Genomic DNA, 17,385 nt, shown 5'->3' with positions numbered 1-17,385 from the left:
GAAACACACACACACACGTTCACAAACGCATACACACACTAACACATGCATGCACACACACATATCCACAAACACCACAGACACACACACACACACACTCAGCAACAAACACCAATCACACACTAACACATGCATGCACACACACACACACACACACACAGGTGTGGCTCTAGCCATTCTGCTGCCCTAGGCAAGATTGTGGACCAGGGTGGACCTGTCATGGGCACATGACACATGGACTTTTTTAACATGGTTTGGCAGCTAACCAGAAGGATGGCACCATGGACGACAGCCCTTGTCGCCTTTGCCTAGAACAGGCTCTGCACAGAGATGTATGCAGACACACAGCAGCGCTGTATAGCTGCGTAGCCACACTGGATTTAAGCACGGCTACGCGTTCTCTCCCACTGCCTCACTGATGATCCCTGAGCTGCTTACTTTAGCATGAAAAGCAAAACCATTTGCTTTTAATGCTGCACGCCAGGAGTTTAAGAGAAGAAAGACAGACCTACTTAACCACTTATTATATCAGTTACATCAGCCATTTGGATCACTTTTTCAGCGATTTCAAACTTTCCTTCTGTAACCAGATGAATAACACCGACTCAGCAGATCAGAGGTGAACAGTGCTGAGCTCTTCACCCTGCGATGGGGAACAGCAGCTCAGAGGTGAACAGATCTGCTCTTCACCCTACAACGGGGAACAGGAGCTCAGAGATGAACAGTGATGAGCTCTTCACCTCCTGAAGGGGATCAGCAGAGGTTAACAGGATTGTGCTGTTCACCCTGCGATGGGCAGTCAGAGAAACAGTTCCATTATATTTCAGCATGTACTGTAGCAGACGCACTTATCCAGAGCGACATAAACACCTTTTGTTTTTACACAGTATCCATTCACACAGCTGGATATTTTTACAGAAGCAATTCAGGTTAAGCACCACGCTCAAGGGTACGATGCCAGCGCCCCAGCCAGGAAACAAAACCGCAACCTTTGAGTTACAAGCCCGGTTGCCTAACTACGATACTGCACTACAGCAGTACAAACACTCACACACACCGCCACTCCAGTCCTGCCAGACAAAGCAGCATAACCTTCCATGGGCACAGAAAACTGTCCTTGTGTAACGGTTTCCCTGAGCCTGGCAGTATTCTACCGAGGACGTACAGCTTCCTTTGTTCTCTACGCTTACAGAAAAGCGTATTTATTTCTACCTTACTCGAGTCGAAGTCTCCGAAACCCTGTCTACCGGTTTGATGATGGGGGGTGGAAAATGAACATCTACCGCATGCACACAGACATGCACACAGACACACACACACACACACACACACACAGACACACACAGACACAGACACAGACACACACACACACACACACACACACACAGACACAGACAGACACACACACACACACACACACACACAAGGTCACCCACCCAACCGTGCATACAGTGGCGGCACAGGAGACCTGGGGTTATTATGCTGCAATAACTGCAACGGGTCTGCAGGGGGCGCGGTAGAGTTGCCACGTTTCGGGAAGAAAAGTCCGGGGAACAGGGGGTGGGCAATCCCGGGTCCTGGAGGGCTAGTGTGTACGCAGGTTTCTGTTCCAATTACCCTGGCCAAATGAGCTAATTGGCCGTATACACCAACGCGGGAGATTAGATCACAGCAGATTAGATTAGACTACGGTTTCATGTGGGGACACGAGAAGAGTGTTCAGCTGTCATTCATGCACTTAACGAGAAATGTATCCAGAAGCTGGCATGAAAACCAGAAACAGATATGGCCCCCACTGCCCACCTCTACGGTAGAAGGTTTAAGGCTGCTCATATGAGTAGTGCACATATGTAGATAAAACAGAAGGGTCCTCAGTGGAAATTGAATTTTTCTAGAAAACAGTTTCTTGAAAACATAACAATACATGTATTTCACAGAGGTGTGTGTATTCAATAACCTGTATGTTTGCAAAGAAGTGTAACAATATCTCGATTATCTATTTCATTTCAATATACCCCCAGTATATTACACTTCCCTAAGGAATATGTCTTGTGCGGAATTGCTGTGGTGTTGACATCACCCAAAATGAGCAGGTGCAAGTCCAGCCATGTCAATCACACGGTTCTGTTTGAGGCTGACAGCATCCAGTCCCACTGCGCCGTGGACGGCCTCCACAGACTCACATCTCCCATCATCCACTGGGAGAAACCGAGGACACCGCCCCCTGCGCAAAATGAAGCGATCGGAAGGGGGAAACAATGCCTGGCGGGGCATGTTTTAGCAACACTGAGTCGCGTTTAGTTAATAATTAATACTGCGCGGGCTCATTTCGAAAAGCAGGCGAGCGAACGGCCCTGCCAAGGGGCCAGTCTGGCTGCCCGCGTTCGCAGTCTGAGAAAACTCCCACCGCTCTGGGACCGAGAACAGGCAGCAGCCCCGCGGGACGCCGTGCACTCCCTCGAAGGCCAAGAGAGCGTCCGCCGAGAAATCCGCTAACTTCTCGACAGAAACTTCTGAGAGAAGCAAAACCGCGCAAGCAAATTAGACACCTTTAACCGGCACGTAGGCAGTATTTGTGTGTGTGTTTGTGTATGTGTGGGTATGTGGGTATGTGTGTCTGTGTCTGTATGTGTGTGTGTGTGGTGTGAGTGCATTTCCGCAATGCAGCAAAAATATAAACTGGGCTATTCCCTACTCATTAAATGTACAGTAATAATATCAACAGTAATAATTGGTTAAATAATTGATGATCATGAAAATAATAATAGGCAAATAATAATAATAATAATAATAATAATGGGCCGTCTGACGCATCTGGTAAACACCCATGCCAGGGACTGCACAGGTGGTCTCCACGGACCCCGATGACCAGCAGTGACCTTTGACCCTTCCTCTACCGTAGCGCGATTCCGTCAGGCCGCAGAGAAAGTAAATAAGCGAGCAAATAAATAAATAAATAAATAAGTACGCACCACCACAGCTGCCAACTGCGCGAACAGCTGCAGGTCATCAAACACACATCAGACGGAATCTTTACAGTCTGTGATGTGCGCCAATCAGCATTTCACAGGCTGTCAAACGGCGTCTAATCTGCTCCGTTACCTGGCAGCGACAGAAAGGAAGCGGGTAAAACCGCGCGCGTGTGAGAAAAAAAAGGCTCCCTTTCTAGTCCAAACTCCTCACGACGGCAAAATGCGTCTTCGCGGCGAAATATCAATTCTGCTTAAACACTCAGAGTGTCCTAATATCAGCGACGCCCGTTAAATTGGCCTTTAATGTGCAAATTATCTTTTTATTCCTTTTCTTATTATTCCTCATATTCTTCTTCTTTTTTTTGGGGGGGTGGGAACTCGTAAACCGTACCGCAAACTTCAAAGTGAAACTCCCCGTGTGACTGGCCACTTCCCCACCGTCGCGGAATGTGGGCTTTTTCGCATGGGTCATTTCGGCGTGTAATGCACAATTATCTCCCGTTTAAAGTTTAGTTTTGTGTTCAGAATGGCGGACATCTCAGTGCCCCCCCTCCTCTCCCTCTTCTCCCCCCCAAGGGTCTACATTCAGCAGTGGAACCATGCGTCTACTTGGCTCCAGTTCGGTAGTGCAACAGCACCATCTGCAGGCTGAGGCGCGCAATGCAGGAAAGAACTTTATTTGACCCCTTCCGCAGAGCGGTTGTCTCCAGTATTCCACCAGCTCAGTCTTAGCGAGAAGAGCATTCAAAAGGGCAGAATTTCATCAGGCTTTGAGCTGTCACAGACACTCTTCTTCTCTGTTTCTCTTTTTCTTTCTTTCTCCCCCTCTCTCTCTCTCTCTCTCTCTCTCTCAGAGAGAAAAAGATGAGCTTGTCAAACTTTAGAATCGCAGATGCAGGGCTCATTAATGCGGTATAAACAAGCAACAAAAAGTACACTTTTTTCCATTTGCGTTTTCGTGCACTGATGAGGCCGCGTTGAGTTTCTGTCAGGGGCTCTGTTATTGTTTTTAATGTGCGGGGGAATGCTCTTTTAGCATTAGCTAATTAGACCATTCCCATTCTAACACCCGAATCCACGGGCGCCAAAATGCGCACAGTGTAGCAGAATAAATTACGTAATCAAAACCCATAACGCGCAGCCCCTGCGTATAACGACCGCGCGGAGAACGCTCCTCTCCGCCAGGAGGAAGGCGGCACTCCGCCGCGTCTTTTCAATGCCACGCGGGACGAACGGGTGACGGCGAAATGCCACGCGTCTAGGAACCCGCGCGGTTAAAACTCACTCGCTGTCTGCCGGCTTAAACATCTGTCAGGCAGAACGGCGGTAAACCTTCACCCACACAAAAAAAATCTAACGCGGCCAACCGCGCGGTGAACGACGATAACCGTCCTTTCAGATCACGCGTGTGGCGTGGAGGGTTAGAGCCCTGACCTACGGAGGTGGGAGGCTGCCAGTTCAAATCCCGAATGGGATAAAGCTTTTGCTCCCTTGAGCATGGGTGTGAGCCTTTGATCGTTCTGGTGAAAAGGCCAGTCTGTAAATAAGGCACAGGGGGGTGTAATGTATAAATCTATAAGCAACCTAATTACCTCATAAGCAGTAGTAATGCACATAAACACGTGTGCGTGTGTGTGTTCGTGTGCGTGTGCGTGTTTGTGTGCGTGTGTGTGTGTTTGTGTATGTGTATGTATGCGTGTGTGTGTGTTTGTGTGTGCGTGCGTGCGTGCGTGTGTTTGTGTGTGTGTGTGTGTGTGTGTGTATGCGTGTGTGTGTGTGTGTGTGTGTGTGCTTGTGTGTGTGTGTGTGTGTGTGTGTGTGTGTATACGTGTGTGTGTGCTTGTGTGTGTGTGTGTGTGTGTGTGTGTGTATACGTGTATGTGTGTGTGCTTGTGTGTGTGTGTGTGTGTGTGTGTGTGTGTGTGTGTGTGTGTGTGTGTGTGTGTGAGTTTGAGAGGGAGGCAGAGGCCCTCCAATGTACTAACTGCTTTCTTACTAAGGAGGAGAATCTTCTGTTCGATCCCACTGTGGCTGATGTAAGAGAGGGCCAGTGGCATTGTGATGATTGGCATGCCTTTTATTTCTCTTCATTGTTTGTTTGTTTGATTTGAAGTGTGGGACTTCACTGTAAGCATTCACTCTAGTTGCTTTATATATATCTACATAGCTCTTATTGCATGTTTTGTTTTTACAAGCACTGTTTTTTATCCCTGATATTTACCTTCTCTCGGTTAGGAAGGACCAATCACACACAGACCGTTTCACCACTGCGGTTTCCTCCAGCGTTGGAGAACGCAGGCTAGCGGGCGTGGCTCCCAAACCAAGCGCTGCGAGCTGAGGCTCGGTCACTGCGACCAGCGCAGTGCGCTTCACACCTGGCCGGTCCAGACAGACCGCGGGTTTCCGATCGAACAGGAGGGGTCGCTGTCGCGCGAGAGACGGACAAACCTGGCTACTGACAAGCTACCCAGCAGCCCAAGTTTCACCGGAGATTCACCAGGTACGGAAACAGCCCGGCCGGAGCGCCCTGTTCACAGAAAGCAGCCGCTTTCCCCTGTCATTTTACCCATCTGTGCTGAAAGCCCAGTCTCACAGATCATTAATACTCACACGAGTGACGTAAAAGCTGAGGGCAAGAGTACGACAGTAAAACAGTGCATACACACACGTAAAGCTACTGCTAACTTGACCCCCTAACAGCATAGATATAGGGCCTGATTTACAAAGACTCAGCATATGCAAAACCTTTTAGAACCCGCAGAACTAATAACGCAACCATTGATTGGAGCAAAACAAAATACCACGACCAATCAATGGTCATGTTATTGGTTTTTGCGTGAGCTAAAAGATCTTAGTCAATCTGGCCCACGGCGAGGTTTGTAATGCAGCACAACATGGACGTTAGTTCACAGCAACCTTCTGCTAAGACGGAACAGGAACTAGAGCTTCGGTTTGAATGCCTGCGAGGCTGCGAATGTTGAACTGAAACCTGGAGCATATCTGGAGCAAAGACAGGGGTCACAGACAAAAACACGCTCACAAACACCCAGTGATCCAACCCCCCAGAATGGAGAAGGGGCCCACTTGATGTGTTAATAGTCTCTCCACTCAGATCAGCGAGCCCTGTGGCCTTGGCAAAGGCGGGGTCAGTAGACTCAGATAAGAGGGGAGGGGGGGCGAAGGGTCAGCCCACACACAGAGGATGGCGCATGAGGACACGGGATTGGTTGACTGGCTGAAGGGGGTGGGGGGGGGGGTGGGGGGGGGCGGGGTGACTCACCACCAGGGCGATGGCACTCCTCTGCGTGCTCTCCCATTGGAAGCAGCTCTTGATGTACTGCAGTGTGTAGAGCACGGCGCGCGTGATCTTCCTCACGCGGTACACGTCCCGCGCCAGCACCTGCAGGGGGGGGCGGGGGGGGGCAGCGAGGGGCACAGCAGTTAGGGCGACGCCATCACACTTCCCGCACGACAGTCATTCCGCTCGAGGCCCACAATCAATCGGCATTTTCCCTTAAGGCGTGGGATGCGTTCGACTGGCCCAGACAGGTCACATGGGTGAGGAAGACTATTTTAGACACACATATTTCCGACGCTTTCACATTCGTCTCTGGCACAGGGTATTCAGGGATTTCTGGTCTAAAGCCACAAAGTACACTAAAATTAATTCAACAGCAGCTTGCACTGAAACATTATGTTTCCGGAGGTCGTATATATGAACACATTTATTTAATACTGTTTATTCAAAGGACTATACTTGAATATCAATTTTTGTATCTAGCATTTCTTTTCCTAAGGGCATTCATCTCAGGGTGCACAAAAACCTGATTAAATCAAATTTCTTGAACAATGATAAAGTAATATACACACACAACACTACAAGCCCCCCTCACTTTGACTACAACCAAAAAATACCTACATATGTACTTCACTTTGACCCACAATTAAATTAAAGCGTCAATTTCTTTCTTAACGCAATCAGAGTTCACTTACTAAACATGTATTTTAATAATTTAATGTTAATACATGAACCTATTAGGGGCTAGGTTTCACAGGTGAGTCACAGAATAGTGCATTCGCTCATTAAGTGGGTTGTAGGCTTTGAATGCTTGGGAACCAATCAGACTCTAGAGTCTATAGCCAGGCTGCTCTACCCAGGAGGTCCACAATGCCTGCAGGCCAGGCATTTAACCACATGGCCAGTAACAGGCACGCTGATTGGCCACTTTGGCTTCCCTAGCCAGTTCACCCAAGATGAGCTTCAATGGCCTAAGGAGAGCGGTAGAACCTCCTGGACAGAGGTGAACTGGCTCTGATCTAGAGAGAAGCATCACCTTTTCAACAAACCCCGACCCGCAACAGCAGCTTCCGCTTTTATAACTCAGCGTGGGTGGGCAACCAATGCAATATTCATATCGGCGCTTGTGCAAAAATATAAAACAGTAAAAAAAACTATTAAAGAACAATATATAAACAGTGCCCAGCACCAACCGATTTCGTAAGTTATAAACTGAAGACGTCGCTAACTTTTTAGCAAGGCATAATGCCTTGAGTGTGCGTGCTCGTCGCGAGATGTGTAAGGAGAATTAAGACTAACCTTCTTGGAAAACTTTGGGTCATCCTCCATGAATTTATTCTGCTGGGGTTGGAAGGTTTTGATGCTTGCTCGAACCTAAAGAGAAAAATATCCCACCAGCACTCAGGAACAATCTAATCAGTCGCTGTGCATTTTTATTTTAAACATAAGTGCAATGACAAACTCAGAGAATTTACTTCCATAAACCAGGCACCTTTAACAAAGGACAAACATAAAACATGCTGTTTAAAACATGTTGCATATATGTATGTATGCTTGTGTGTGTATGTGCCTGTGTGTGTGCTTGTGTGTGTCCCTATATAAATAAATAATTCCACTGGACGTTTCAGCATTAACAAAAAATATATACACGCACATTATATCCACAAAGCACGCCAAAACGCATTATTTAAATTCACGGGTAACTCTCTGCCAAAGGCAGATGCTGACAGTTATTGGCTTCAGTGGTTTGATTGGTTAATCTTCTGACCATCTGTTCCGTGGGACGGGGACACTGCCTCCCCGACCGACCCCTCTGTGTGGCCCGGCGACGGACGGGCGGGGCACAGAGAGGGCCGAAGATGGGCCGTCAGTGGGCCAGCGTCGTTCCCAAACCTCAGCCCCCCCCTCCAAGAGCCTCCCCAGTACTCACGGGGTTATACAGAACCTCCAGCTCCAAGGTTATGCTGCCCTTGTACGGCCTGTCCAGGTTCTCTCTCTTCAGCTGGTAGGGGATCTGTTCACCGTTGTGAATCTGTGATGTCACAGGGGGGAAATGAATCAGAATCACTGAACATGTGAACGCAATTCGATTCAGATGTTAGCACATCCAAATCGAATCAAATCAAATCCTAATGTGTTTATGTGGTGCATTTCACACAGTACTGACTCCACCCTATGCCTCACAGCCTAAAGCCACCACAAAAGCAAACCTGGGGCAACAGCGGCAACCACAAAATGCCCAGATGGTGTCTGAGTCTGGTCAAGCCTTGGAGGAGCCAGGCTCAACAGGGGGAGGCCATCCCCCTCTGGCCAGAACAGGGTGTGGGGTCCACAGTAACCACACGGGTAAGTATAAGAGCCCAGCCCTTCACTCTCATTTTACAAGGTGGTGCAAACACGCAGGGGATCATGAACGAATGCGGTTACGGTGCACTACGACCACACAGCCACGCGCGACCCGTCGCTGCTCACCGAAAGCAAAGGGATGGCCACTTTGCCCAGGAAGTCCGGCGCTTTGTCCCGATCGTCGTCATAAACGGTCACCTCCAGGGCATCGTGAATGTCTTTGACTGGGCTGAAAAACAAAATGAAGTTCCCAAATACTTTCAAATTCCTCCGCCCAGAAGGAACGTCCAGTCAGAACGTCAGAGTATTCGCTTGGACTAAAATGGCCGAATCGTCTCACTCACAAGGTAAAAACCTGGTTCCACTCGGGGTTGAGGTTCTTGTAGATGGTGTGAGTCTGCAGCCTGTCGTTCCCCAGCTCCAGCACGCAGAAAGGATCGCTCTTCCCTGCCGCGGTGAAAGAAACAGGAGCCGTGACATCAGAGAAGCGCTCCCTCTAGGAGACCCCACCCCTGCCGGACGGAGGCGAGTTTTACTGGTACCGTTCAGATCCGCCGCCAGGAGGTCCGTGCTTTTGATGACCTTCACCTGGAGGAAGCCCACGTCTCGCGTGTTCTGGAAGGAGTTCCTCAAGCACTGCACAACAAACATCAGGAGGAATTAAGCAAATGATTGATCTACGTATCTATTTCATTGGCAGGCTGGATGTAAACCCAAATCAAATCAAATCAATTCTATTTGCATAGCACTATTTTACAAACAACTGTCACAAATACGCTTTAGCAAGCAAGACTTCTGCCATTAAATCAGTCCTGAAGAGCTAGGCAGAGCCCAAGATTCACTTACAATCAGGTCAGGTATCATTTTAACGTGTTTGTTTTGGAGAGGTTGGCCATGAGGCGGCATATGACTAGCTGTACCATCTTAATAGTTTGTTCCGCTCCTAACATCCTTTGGTTCTTTAAACCTATCAAGACTTAAAAACTGTTCACAGACAAGAAAACAGCACATTATCAGGTAAATGACCAAGATATGTTGAGGAGGGTTGGGGAGAGAATTTTGGGGATGGACTCAGATCTTGTGGTGGGGGGGGGGGCAGTGATGGGGGCACGTACATATCTCTCCTGCAGGGACTCTCTCTCACACGGCTCGTCCAGTGGGGGGGTGCACAGGTCTGAGATGGACACCCCCGTGCAGGGCGTCAGAGAGACCAGGAAGACCAGCCTGCCCTTTCCGTGACCCAGCACACGCGTGTACAGCTGAGACTGCCCGACGGGCACGCGCGCCAGATCCACGTCACACCTGAAACATACGAGAACACACCAAGGAGAACCCCTTTACACCTCAACACACGACAGAGACCACCTACATAATCTGCACATAAGACCACACCAAAGATATCCATTTTAAACCTCAATAACAATAATAACAAACCCCTAGATGTGTAGATGAGGAATCCAAGCAAGCATTTGTTTTCCAAGAAGCTTAAAATAATACACTGCCTCAAAAATAATTTGAAGAGTCTGGTCCAATATAAACCAGTCACTCAACCAAGGCCAATCAGATACAGAGGAATGCACTAAGAAAAGAGAAAGGGAAGGAGGCATTATTGTAATGGAGGTCAGCCAGGAGCAGCTCCTAATATTCCAGCATGCCTCAACAGTATGCAGATGATTGTAATCAGGGAAACTCACACTCCCAAGCACTCCTCAAACTTCCTTCCATCCTTAGCCAGAACCTCCACCTCCAGCAGTTCGGGGCCATCCTGGAACTGGTTGAAGTCGAAGTGCTCTCGCCACTGCGGGTTGGCCTGCCGGCAGAGGTACTGGGCCAACGAGAAAATAGGAAGATTTACTTGTCTTTCACTTGAGGTTTGGCAGTTTGGGCGCACGCCTCCGTATGCTCTTACTCTGGGCTGCAAAAACTTGACAGGACTCAATTAGAACCAGCTTTGTTAAGCAAACACACAGCCACAAACAAAACTCTCGTTTTACAAACAGACGACACGAAGGCACAAACCCGTCGAGAGACGCCAGCTCAACAGGATTACCGAGGAGGTGGGGGAGGTGGACCACTGCTGTCACAGACTGCGCGGTGTGTGCCACTTCCCTGTAGGAGCAGGGCATGCTGGGTAAATGATTTACAGAGAGGGCCGCGGACCCCGAAAACGTGACCGTAACAGAGAAGGGTAATGGTGGCCAGGTCCAGTGAGGGCTCTGTCAGTCTACTGAATAAACCCTAGTGCAGGTGTTAGCGCTCGAGGGCTTGGGGCTCCAAACCCTAGAGGCATCACAGAGGTTCTTTACCTCAACCAATCCCACTGAGGGGGAGGGGCCTAAGTGTGAGTGTGATGGGAAGGCTGATCTGCTGGTGATGTCATAAAAGAGGGGCTGAGAGAAAGAGACAGAGAGAGGAGGATAAAGAGAGCGAGCAAGTGCGTGTGTGCGTTTGTTTGTGCATGTGTACGAGAGAGAGACAGAGAACGATGGAGAGAGAGGGAATGAGAGAGGAGAGAAAGAAAGAGAGAGCAGGAGAGAGAGAGATAGCTGAGCAGCGATAATGCGAAGCGGTACCTTGCTCTTGTACTTCTGGTCTCCCAGCCTGAAGCGCACAAACACGTCCCCCAGGCCGTCCTCGGGAAAGTCCTTCCCCTCCACCAGGGTCACGCCCACCACCGAACTCCACAGCTGGCTCTTCCTCAGGAGGTCCACCGAATTCTGCAGGGCCTGGGCTCGCCCGGCAGCCTGCGGCACACGGTGGGGGGGGGAGGTGAGTCAGCGGACTGTGTGTGGGCACCTTAAGAACTTGCGCACTTTCTTGACGAATACAACCGTCATCGGTGAGCTTCTGCAGTTCACCTGCTATCGTTGTATGCACCACAGTCACAACCGTCTCTGTGCCTGTGGGACCGGAACCTTGCCGCTTGCGCGCTTTTGGGTCGAGGCCTAGAAACGCGGACAGACGCGGCCACGACAGCCTCAGGCCCACGGCCTCGGAGGCCCATCAGAGAGAGAGACGGACAGAGGCGGCGGTGTGAGGGGAGGCGCGAGCCTGACCGCGAACCCAAGCCCCGTGAGTTCCCCACGCCTCATCGTTCTTCAGCAAAAAGCGAGGGACGATTCCCTTCCCTGCCCCCAAACTCCACTTCTCCCACGCGGTTACCGGCATTAACGCGGGATGAAAGATAAGTCCGGGTCTATAAATATCCCTCCTCAAATGAAAGAAATAAATAAATGAGTGAACGAGGTGGGAGAATCAGAGGGAGAGAGAGAGAGAGAGAGAGGGAGAGAGAGAGCGGGCGGCCAAGCGGTGTCATCCCCAGTGTTTGTCTTGGAAGCGCTCGCATCTCACCGGCCAATAAAAACCATTCCGCTTTAGTGGCGAGGGGCCCCTGAAGAGAGCCTATTTTGGGCTCTGAAAGGGGGCCGAGATTGCCTCCATATGGTGGAACAGCACGGGGCGTGTGAGTATGTGTGTGTGTGTGTGAGCGTGTGTGTGATCTGTCGAACCCACGGCCTGTTTGGCTGGCGGGATCCAGCCATGGACAGCTGGGATACCTCGCTCCGACATCTGGAATATCGCTCCCCAACGCCTCTGAGAGTTTGTGCTAAAATTGCATCACAACCGCCCCGAAAAACAGAGAAAGCGCAAACTTAGATGGACCCGCAGAGGCGGGGCGGAGAGAAAGAGCAAACAGGAATGAGGCTGAGATTTGGGGGCCGAGATTTGGGGACTGAGATTTGTGCTTACTGCAAGTTAGCAGCATGCAGCTTCAACAATGTAAAAGGTATAAAGAAATCAAACACCTCCCTGTCCTTTTCCAACAGAGGCAGCTGTTTGAACCCATCACATTTCCAAAAGTCATTAATTATAGTCTGATAAAATGTACTTAAAATATGAACAGCAATCAATAAGAACACAAATATTTTTTCTATTGTTATCATTATTAATGCACAATAATGCACAATAATGATAACAATGACTCCAGTGACTGCATAGAAAATGCAAATGAAAAGCAAACAAATCAAGACATGACATATACTGCTGCATCAAAGCATGACAATGACATGACATATTTTTATGTCAATTGTTGCTGTATACTTGTTAGATAGCTCCCGACAGCAGTGATAAATCAACTCCAGCCGTGTTAGATAAACTCTAACATCGTGCAATAGGGAAAATGCATACTTTATTAGAGTTAAAAGTACACTGCGGATTTTTCTGTACTGCAGTGTGTAAGCGCTGGTTCAGAGGGTAGCCTATGTAGCAGTATATATTTTTCTTGGACTCGGTTAGCTCCGCAGCCTAAAGGCTGCCACGAGTTGTTTTTTTACCCAAAGGACATACTCTCCATTTAAGCATCCATTTGCAGCTTAGCATGAGTATATATATCATAAAGTGAAGAGCTTCGCGAGCCAAAATTCCCTGCAAGGTACAACAGCACCTTCAATCAGACACTTTCCTGTCTTTCATTCCAAATTTCAAACGCAGAATTTCTTGCAGACATGCAGGAGTGCGACTCTCCCCGTTTCTTTAGGGTCAATGTGTCACCAACATACAGTAATAACGTTGGGCTCACTGCATACCACTGTCTGTCTCTCTGTCTGCCTGTCTGTCTGTCTCTCTGTCTGTCTCTCTGTCTGTATCTCTGTCTGTCTGTCTGTCTGTCTCTCTGTTTGTCCGTCTGTCCATCCATTCGCCTACCGTTCCAATATGTGGCAACTAGTCCATGTTTTCCACTTCAATTAAAATCAAATTGAAATTCATGTAGCCATCTACCCAGAGATTAAAGAAAGCAGATGTACAGGCGGGCCCGTGCACGGTGTAATAAACACACCGCTTGGGTAATGAAAGGAACTTCAGTCCAGGAAAACATTTTAACTGCCTCCTATTTCAACCTAAATGAATTAAATTTATTGTTTATTGCTCAGAGGAGAGAGGGGAAAAAGCACCAAGATTAAACAGTATCTGCTGCGAGCTCAAGCAAGGCACTGCTCCTTTTTTTCTGCTTAATTAAAATGCAAATAAGAGCGTTTGACATGTTTAGATGGCTGTAATATACTGTTTAAACAGACTGCGATGTCATCTGCACGCCCATCACACAGTGAGCCGCAAGGCAATTTAATGTTCTTACACTTAGCAACTATTACGCTTATAACACAACTGGCAGAGAGACTGGAAATGACATTACTTTTAGAACTGTGACTTTATGTTCCCACTCTACTGTACATCAATACAGCGCAGAGTTTACTTTTGTTTGAAATTATCCAGGGGAGTGCTGGTGATCTACTGCCCCCTTGTGTGGAAAGAACGAATAGCAGTAAATGTAGTTGGTGTCACGTTGCATTCAGTCTTAGTTGAAAGTCTCACCTTAATGCTTCTTTTCCTCCTTAGCCATCTCTTCAAAAGAACGCCAATGAGAATAAAAGAAAAAAAAAGATATATGAATACATGAAAAAAGGGAAAGTATTCACTGAGAACAAAAGGCATCATGACATTTCTGTTAAACAGTGCCGCGTTTGTCACGGGCCCAGAAGAAACCCCTCCTCACGTTTCTTTTAGGCTCCGCGTCTCTCACTGCCAGATTCATGTCCATGTGAATGGTGCCCATGTCGTCCTCAATACTGTTTGCGTCCTCTAGGGGGAGCACCACCTCACAGGTCCTGCAAAGAAAAGAAGAGGTTGTGTAAAAGGTGATTCTGGATGGATAGAGTTTAAACAGAAACTGCGGGGAAACATGTTCTTTGAGGAAACGTCACCTCCATCTGTCCCAACTGCCTTACAATCCACCAGTGCATGCATGAAGACTCTTGCACAACTGATCAAACTCATTCTTTGATACTACCGTTAAGTCGAAATTAATGGAATTGACTGACAAACTGATACGTTTGCTTGTTGGCTGGGTAACCGATTGATTGACTGTCTGGATGATTATGAACTTTGCATTTTTCTGATGATTACTTGGTATAAATACTTTTACATGCATTTTTTATGTATCAGTGGCTGTATTATATTTTGATTTCATGTCTTCAGTATACTGCCGCGGGAGATTTCAAAACTTGAGACAGAAAATATTAGAAAGATTTTTGAAATATGTGGCATGATTTATGGTTTAGTATATCGACTGAATACCACAAAATGACAAAAGTCCCAAATCATACATAAAACTGCCAAAAACAACTTGAGTAACGTCAAGGGGGGAGAGAAAGAGAGAGAGTGCGTGTCGTGGGTGCGTGTCTGAGTGCATTTGAGTGTGTGTGTGTACGCATTTTGTGCATATGTGTGTACACATTTTGTGCATGTGTGCAACTTCATGTTTATGTATGCGCACTTGTCCAGTTCGAGGTCGCTCAGCTTGATGCTGGTGGCACCCATGAAGTCATCGGTGGTCAGGTCCCGGTCATACACCTGCATCCACAAACAACACAACCCCAGTTACAGCTCTGGGCAGAGTGCATGAGCACGGCCATCTTAGAGCGCCCTACGAACTGAGAAAAGTCTGTTTCACTCTAGGGAAGTACTTTGCCTGGTAATAGCAGAATTATTTTTATTGCTCCATGTAAATATAGTTCTGATACATTATTTTATATATTATGTATCATTATATTATATATGATACACGATTATCAAAGCATATCTCGTCATTCCTATGGATTTAAACTGATGGTGCACACGCAGTCGTAAAAGTTCTCCTCTGTCCTTCAGCGCCAGTGAATGTAGAATGAAAATGGCATCATTTGAATAACCCCACAATGACACGTTTCTCATTCTCTGTCACGGAATGTTTACGGTTCTGTCTCCACGTCGCTCAGATCCACCCCTCCAGAGACCGCCTCACCCTGAGATGGAGGCTCTGATCCAGGTCCTTGACAGCACAAGAGAAGGATTCGTTCCACGTGGGGTTGAGGTTCTTGTAGACCACTTTGCTCTTGTAGAACATCTTGCCGTCCAGTTTGAATTTGACGTACGGATCGCTTGTGCCTACGGGAGAAAAAGAAAAAGAAAAGAAACATTCCTGCAAGTCATAAACGAGTCCGGTTATGATATTTTCATGAATAGAATTGTTCTCCGCAGATTTCTCAGGCAAAAGTGCTTTTGAATACAAAATGTTGAATCTCTCTCTCTTTGTCACTGTGCATGTGTCCATGTGTGAGAGAGAGAGAGTATTATGTGCATATGTGTGTGTGAAAGAGAGTATTATGTGCATGTGTGTGTGTGAAAGAGAGTATTATGTGCATATGTGTGTGTGAAAGAGAGTATCTTGTGAATATGTGTGTGTGTGACAGAGAGTATATGTGCATATGTGTGTATGTGTACATGTGTGTGTGTTTGTGTCTGTATGAGAGAGTATATGTGCAGGTGTGTATGTGTGTGGGTGTGTGTGTGCAAGTGAGAGTATATGTGCAGGTGTGTATGTGCGTGCATGCATATGTAACTGCGCGTGCGTGTGCACATACGTAAGTGTCGTGTGTGCGTATGTAAGTGTCGTGTGTGTGTGTGTGTATGTGCGTAAGACAGGAAACCCCTTCTCCCCACACAGCAGGGAGTGTGAGGAGCACATTAGTTAAGAAGGGAAGAAGGCTGCTTCACTCTGACTGAATGGAGCTATCTGCTGCCTAAACCAAAGACCCCCCTGCCACTGCAAGATGGGGGGGGCGGGTTGTTTCTGCTACGCTCTGAAGACCAAGAAATAAAAGAGACCAGCATTGCTTCAGTTCTACGGCTGGCTGTGAGACAGGGCTTTCAGGAGAGCTGTGGGGGCCTAAATCAGAGGATAAAAACTCTGTGGGGACCAGCCCCCCCCCCCCCCACCCACCCACCTCCACACCCCCCACACCACCAAGACAGCCAGGACCCAGAGCAGCTCATCCCAGGCTGGGTCTGACAGAGGAAAAGCCTCAAGGCAACTTGACAGGAATATAATGTGGGAGACATTCCAAAGCATAGTGGGGGGGGGGGGGGGGTGGCATGACTGAAACCAAGACGTCCGGAATAGCGAGTGAAAGCAGGGAGAACAAAAAGCGGGAGGGTGAGCGAGGGAGCGGGCGGGCGGAGGAGACGGGGATGAGCGAGGGGGGTGGCAGAGGCGGGGGTGTTTCAGAAGACGCGGCGGCGGCCGGTGTCAGGCTCGGGCACCGCACCAGCTGTCAGCCGGGCACACAGACCCGCTCCGCGGGAGCCGTGTCGGGCCTGGATTGCGTAACTCCGCCGTCCCGTCCTCAAAGGCGACAGCTCAAACGCTGGGGGAGCGGGTCGGCTCCACGGTTACGGCAGCGCGACGGGTTCGTCGCCCGTGGTTACGCCAGCGGAACGGTTTGGCGTCGCGGTTGCAGCAGCGGAACGCTCCGGTATCCCTGGTTACAGCGGACCAGAACCGCACTTCTAACCACGGGCTACAGCAGTGTTTCTCAGCCCCGGTCCTGGGGACCCATGCCTGCATCTAGGTCCTGCCCAACACACTCTTTAAATGAATGGTCTCACTCTGCAACCCAAACGACCCATTCAATTGAATCGGTGTGGAGCAGGATCTAACATGCAGGCAGGTCCAGACCTGGTTTTAACTGGCACGGTTTTATCTTGCAGTAGCATTACATTAATATTACTGAAATATTAATACAATGTCTTCATGTTGCATCAGTATGAATAGTAATATATTTATACTAAATGAAGAAAGCACAAAAAGTTGTGTAAGTCGCTCTGGATAAGAGTGTCTGCTAAATGCCTGTAATGTAATGTAATGAATACAGTAATAAAGCACTGCTGGTTAAG

General features: G+C 48.3%; 1 protein-coding gene across 6 annotated transcripts in view; it reads right to left on the bottom strand.

Moving 5' to 3' along the window:
- The window catches only part of mctp2a (multiple C2 domains, transmembrane 2a), a 71,180-nt gene that overhangs the window by 42,930 nt on the left and 10,865 nt on the right, over positions 1 to 17,385 (bottom strand). For all 6 annotated transcript variants that reach the window (XM_064312670.1, XM_064312666.1, XM_064312667.1 and 3 more), the window contains 13 exons: positions 15,455 to 15,597; positions 14,948 to 15,024; positions 14,168 to 14,279; positions 13,987 to 14,016; positions 11,190 to 11,360; positions 10,311 to 10,441; positions 9,732 to 9,918; positions 9,159 to 9,252; positions 8,961 to 9,063; positions 8,743 to 8,845; positions 8,201 to 8,302; positions 7,570 to 7,644; positions 6,253 to 6,372 (listed from right to left, as the gene is read on the bottom strand). In XM_064312670.1, the coding sequence (XP_064168740.1) occupies positions 6,253 to 6,372; positions 7,570 to 7,644; positions 8,201 to 8,302; positions 8,743 to 8,845; positions 8,961 to 9,063; positions 9,159 to 9,252; positions 9,732 to 9,918; positions 10,311 to 10,441; positions 11,190 to 11,360; positions 13,987 to 14,016; positions 14,168 to 14,279; positions 14,948 to 15,024; positions 15,455 to 15,597 (1,448 nt within the window). The remainder of the gene's footprint in view (positions 1 to 6,252; positions 6,373 to 7,569; positions 7,645 to 8,200; positions 8,303 to 8,742; positions 8,846 to 8,960; positions 9,064 to 9,158; positions 9,253 to 9,731; positions 9,919 to 10,310; positions 10,442 to 11,189; positions 11,361 to 13,986; positions 14,017 to 14,167; positions 14,280 to 14,947; positions 15,025 to 15,454; positions 15,598 to 17,385) is intronic.

Source organism: Anguilla rostrata, chromosome 16 (assembly GCF_018555375.3).
Source record: "Anguilla rostrata isolate EN2019 chromosome 16, ASM1855537v3, whole genome shotgun sequence".
Taxonomy (NCBI): domain Eukaryota; kingdom Metazoa; phylum Chordata; class Actinopteri; order Anguilliformes; family Anguillidae; genus Anguilla; species Anguilla rostrata.
This window is presented reverse-complemented; position numbering and strand designations above follow the sequence as displayed.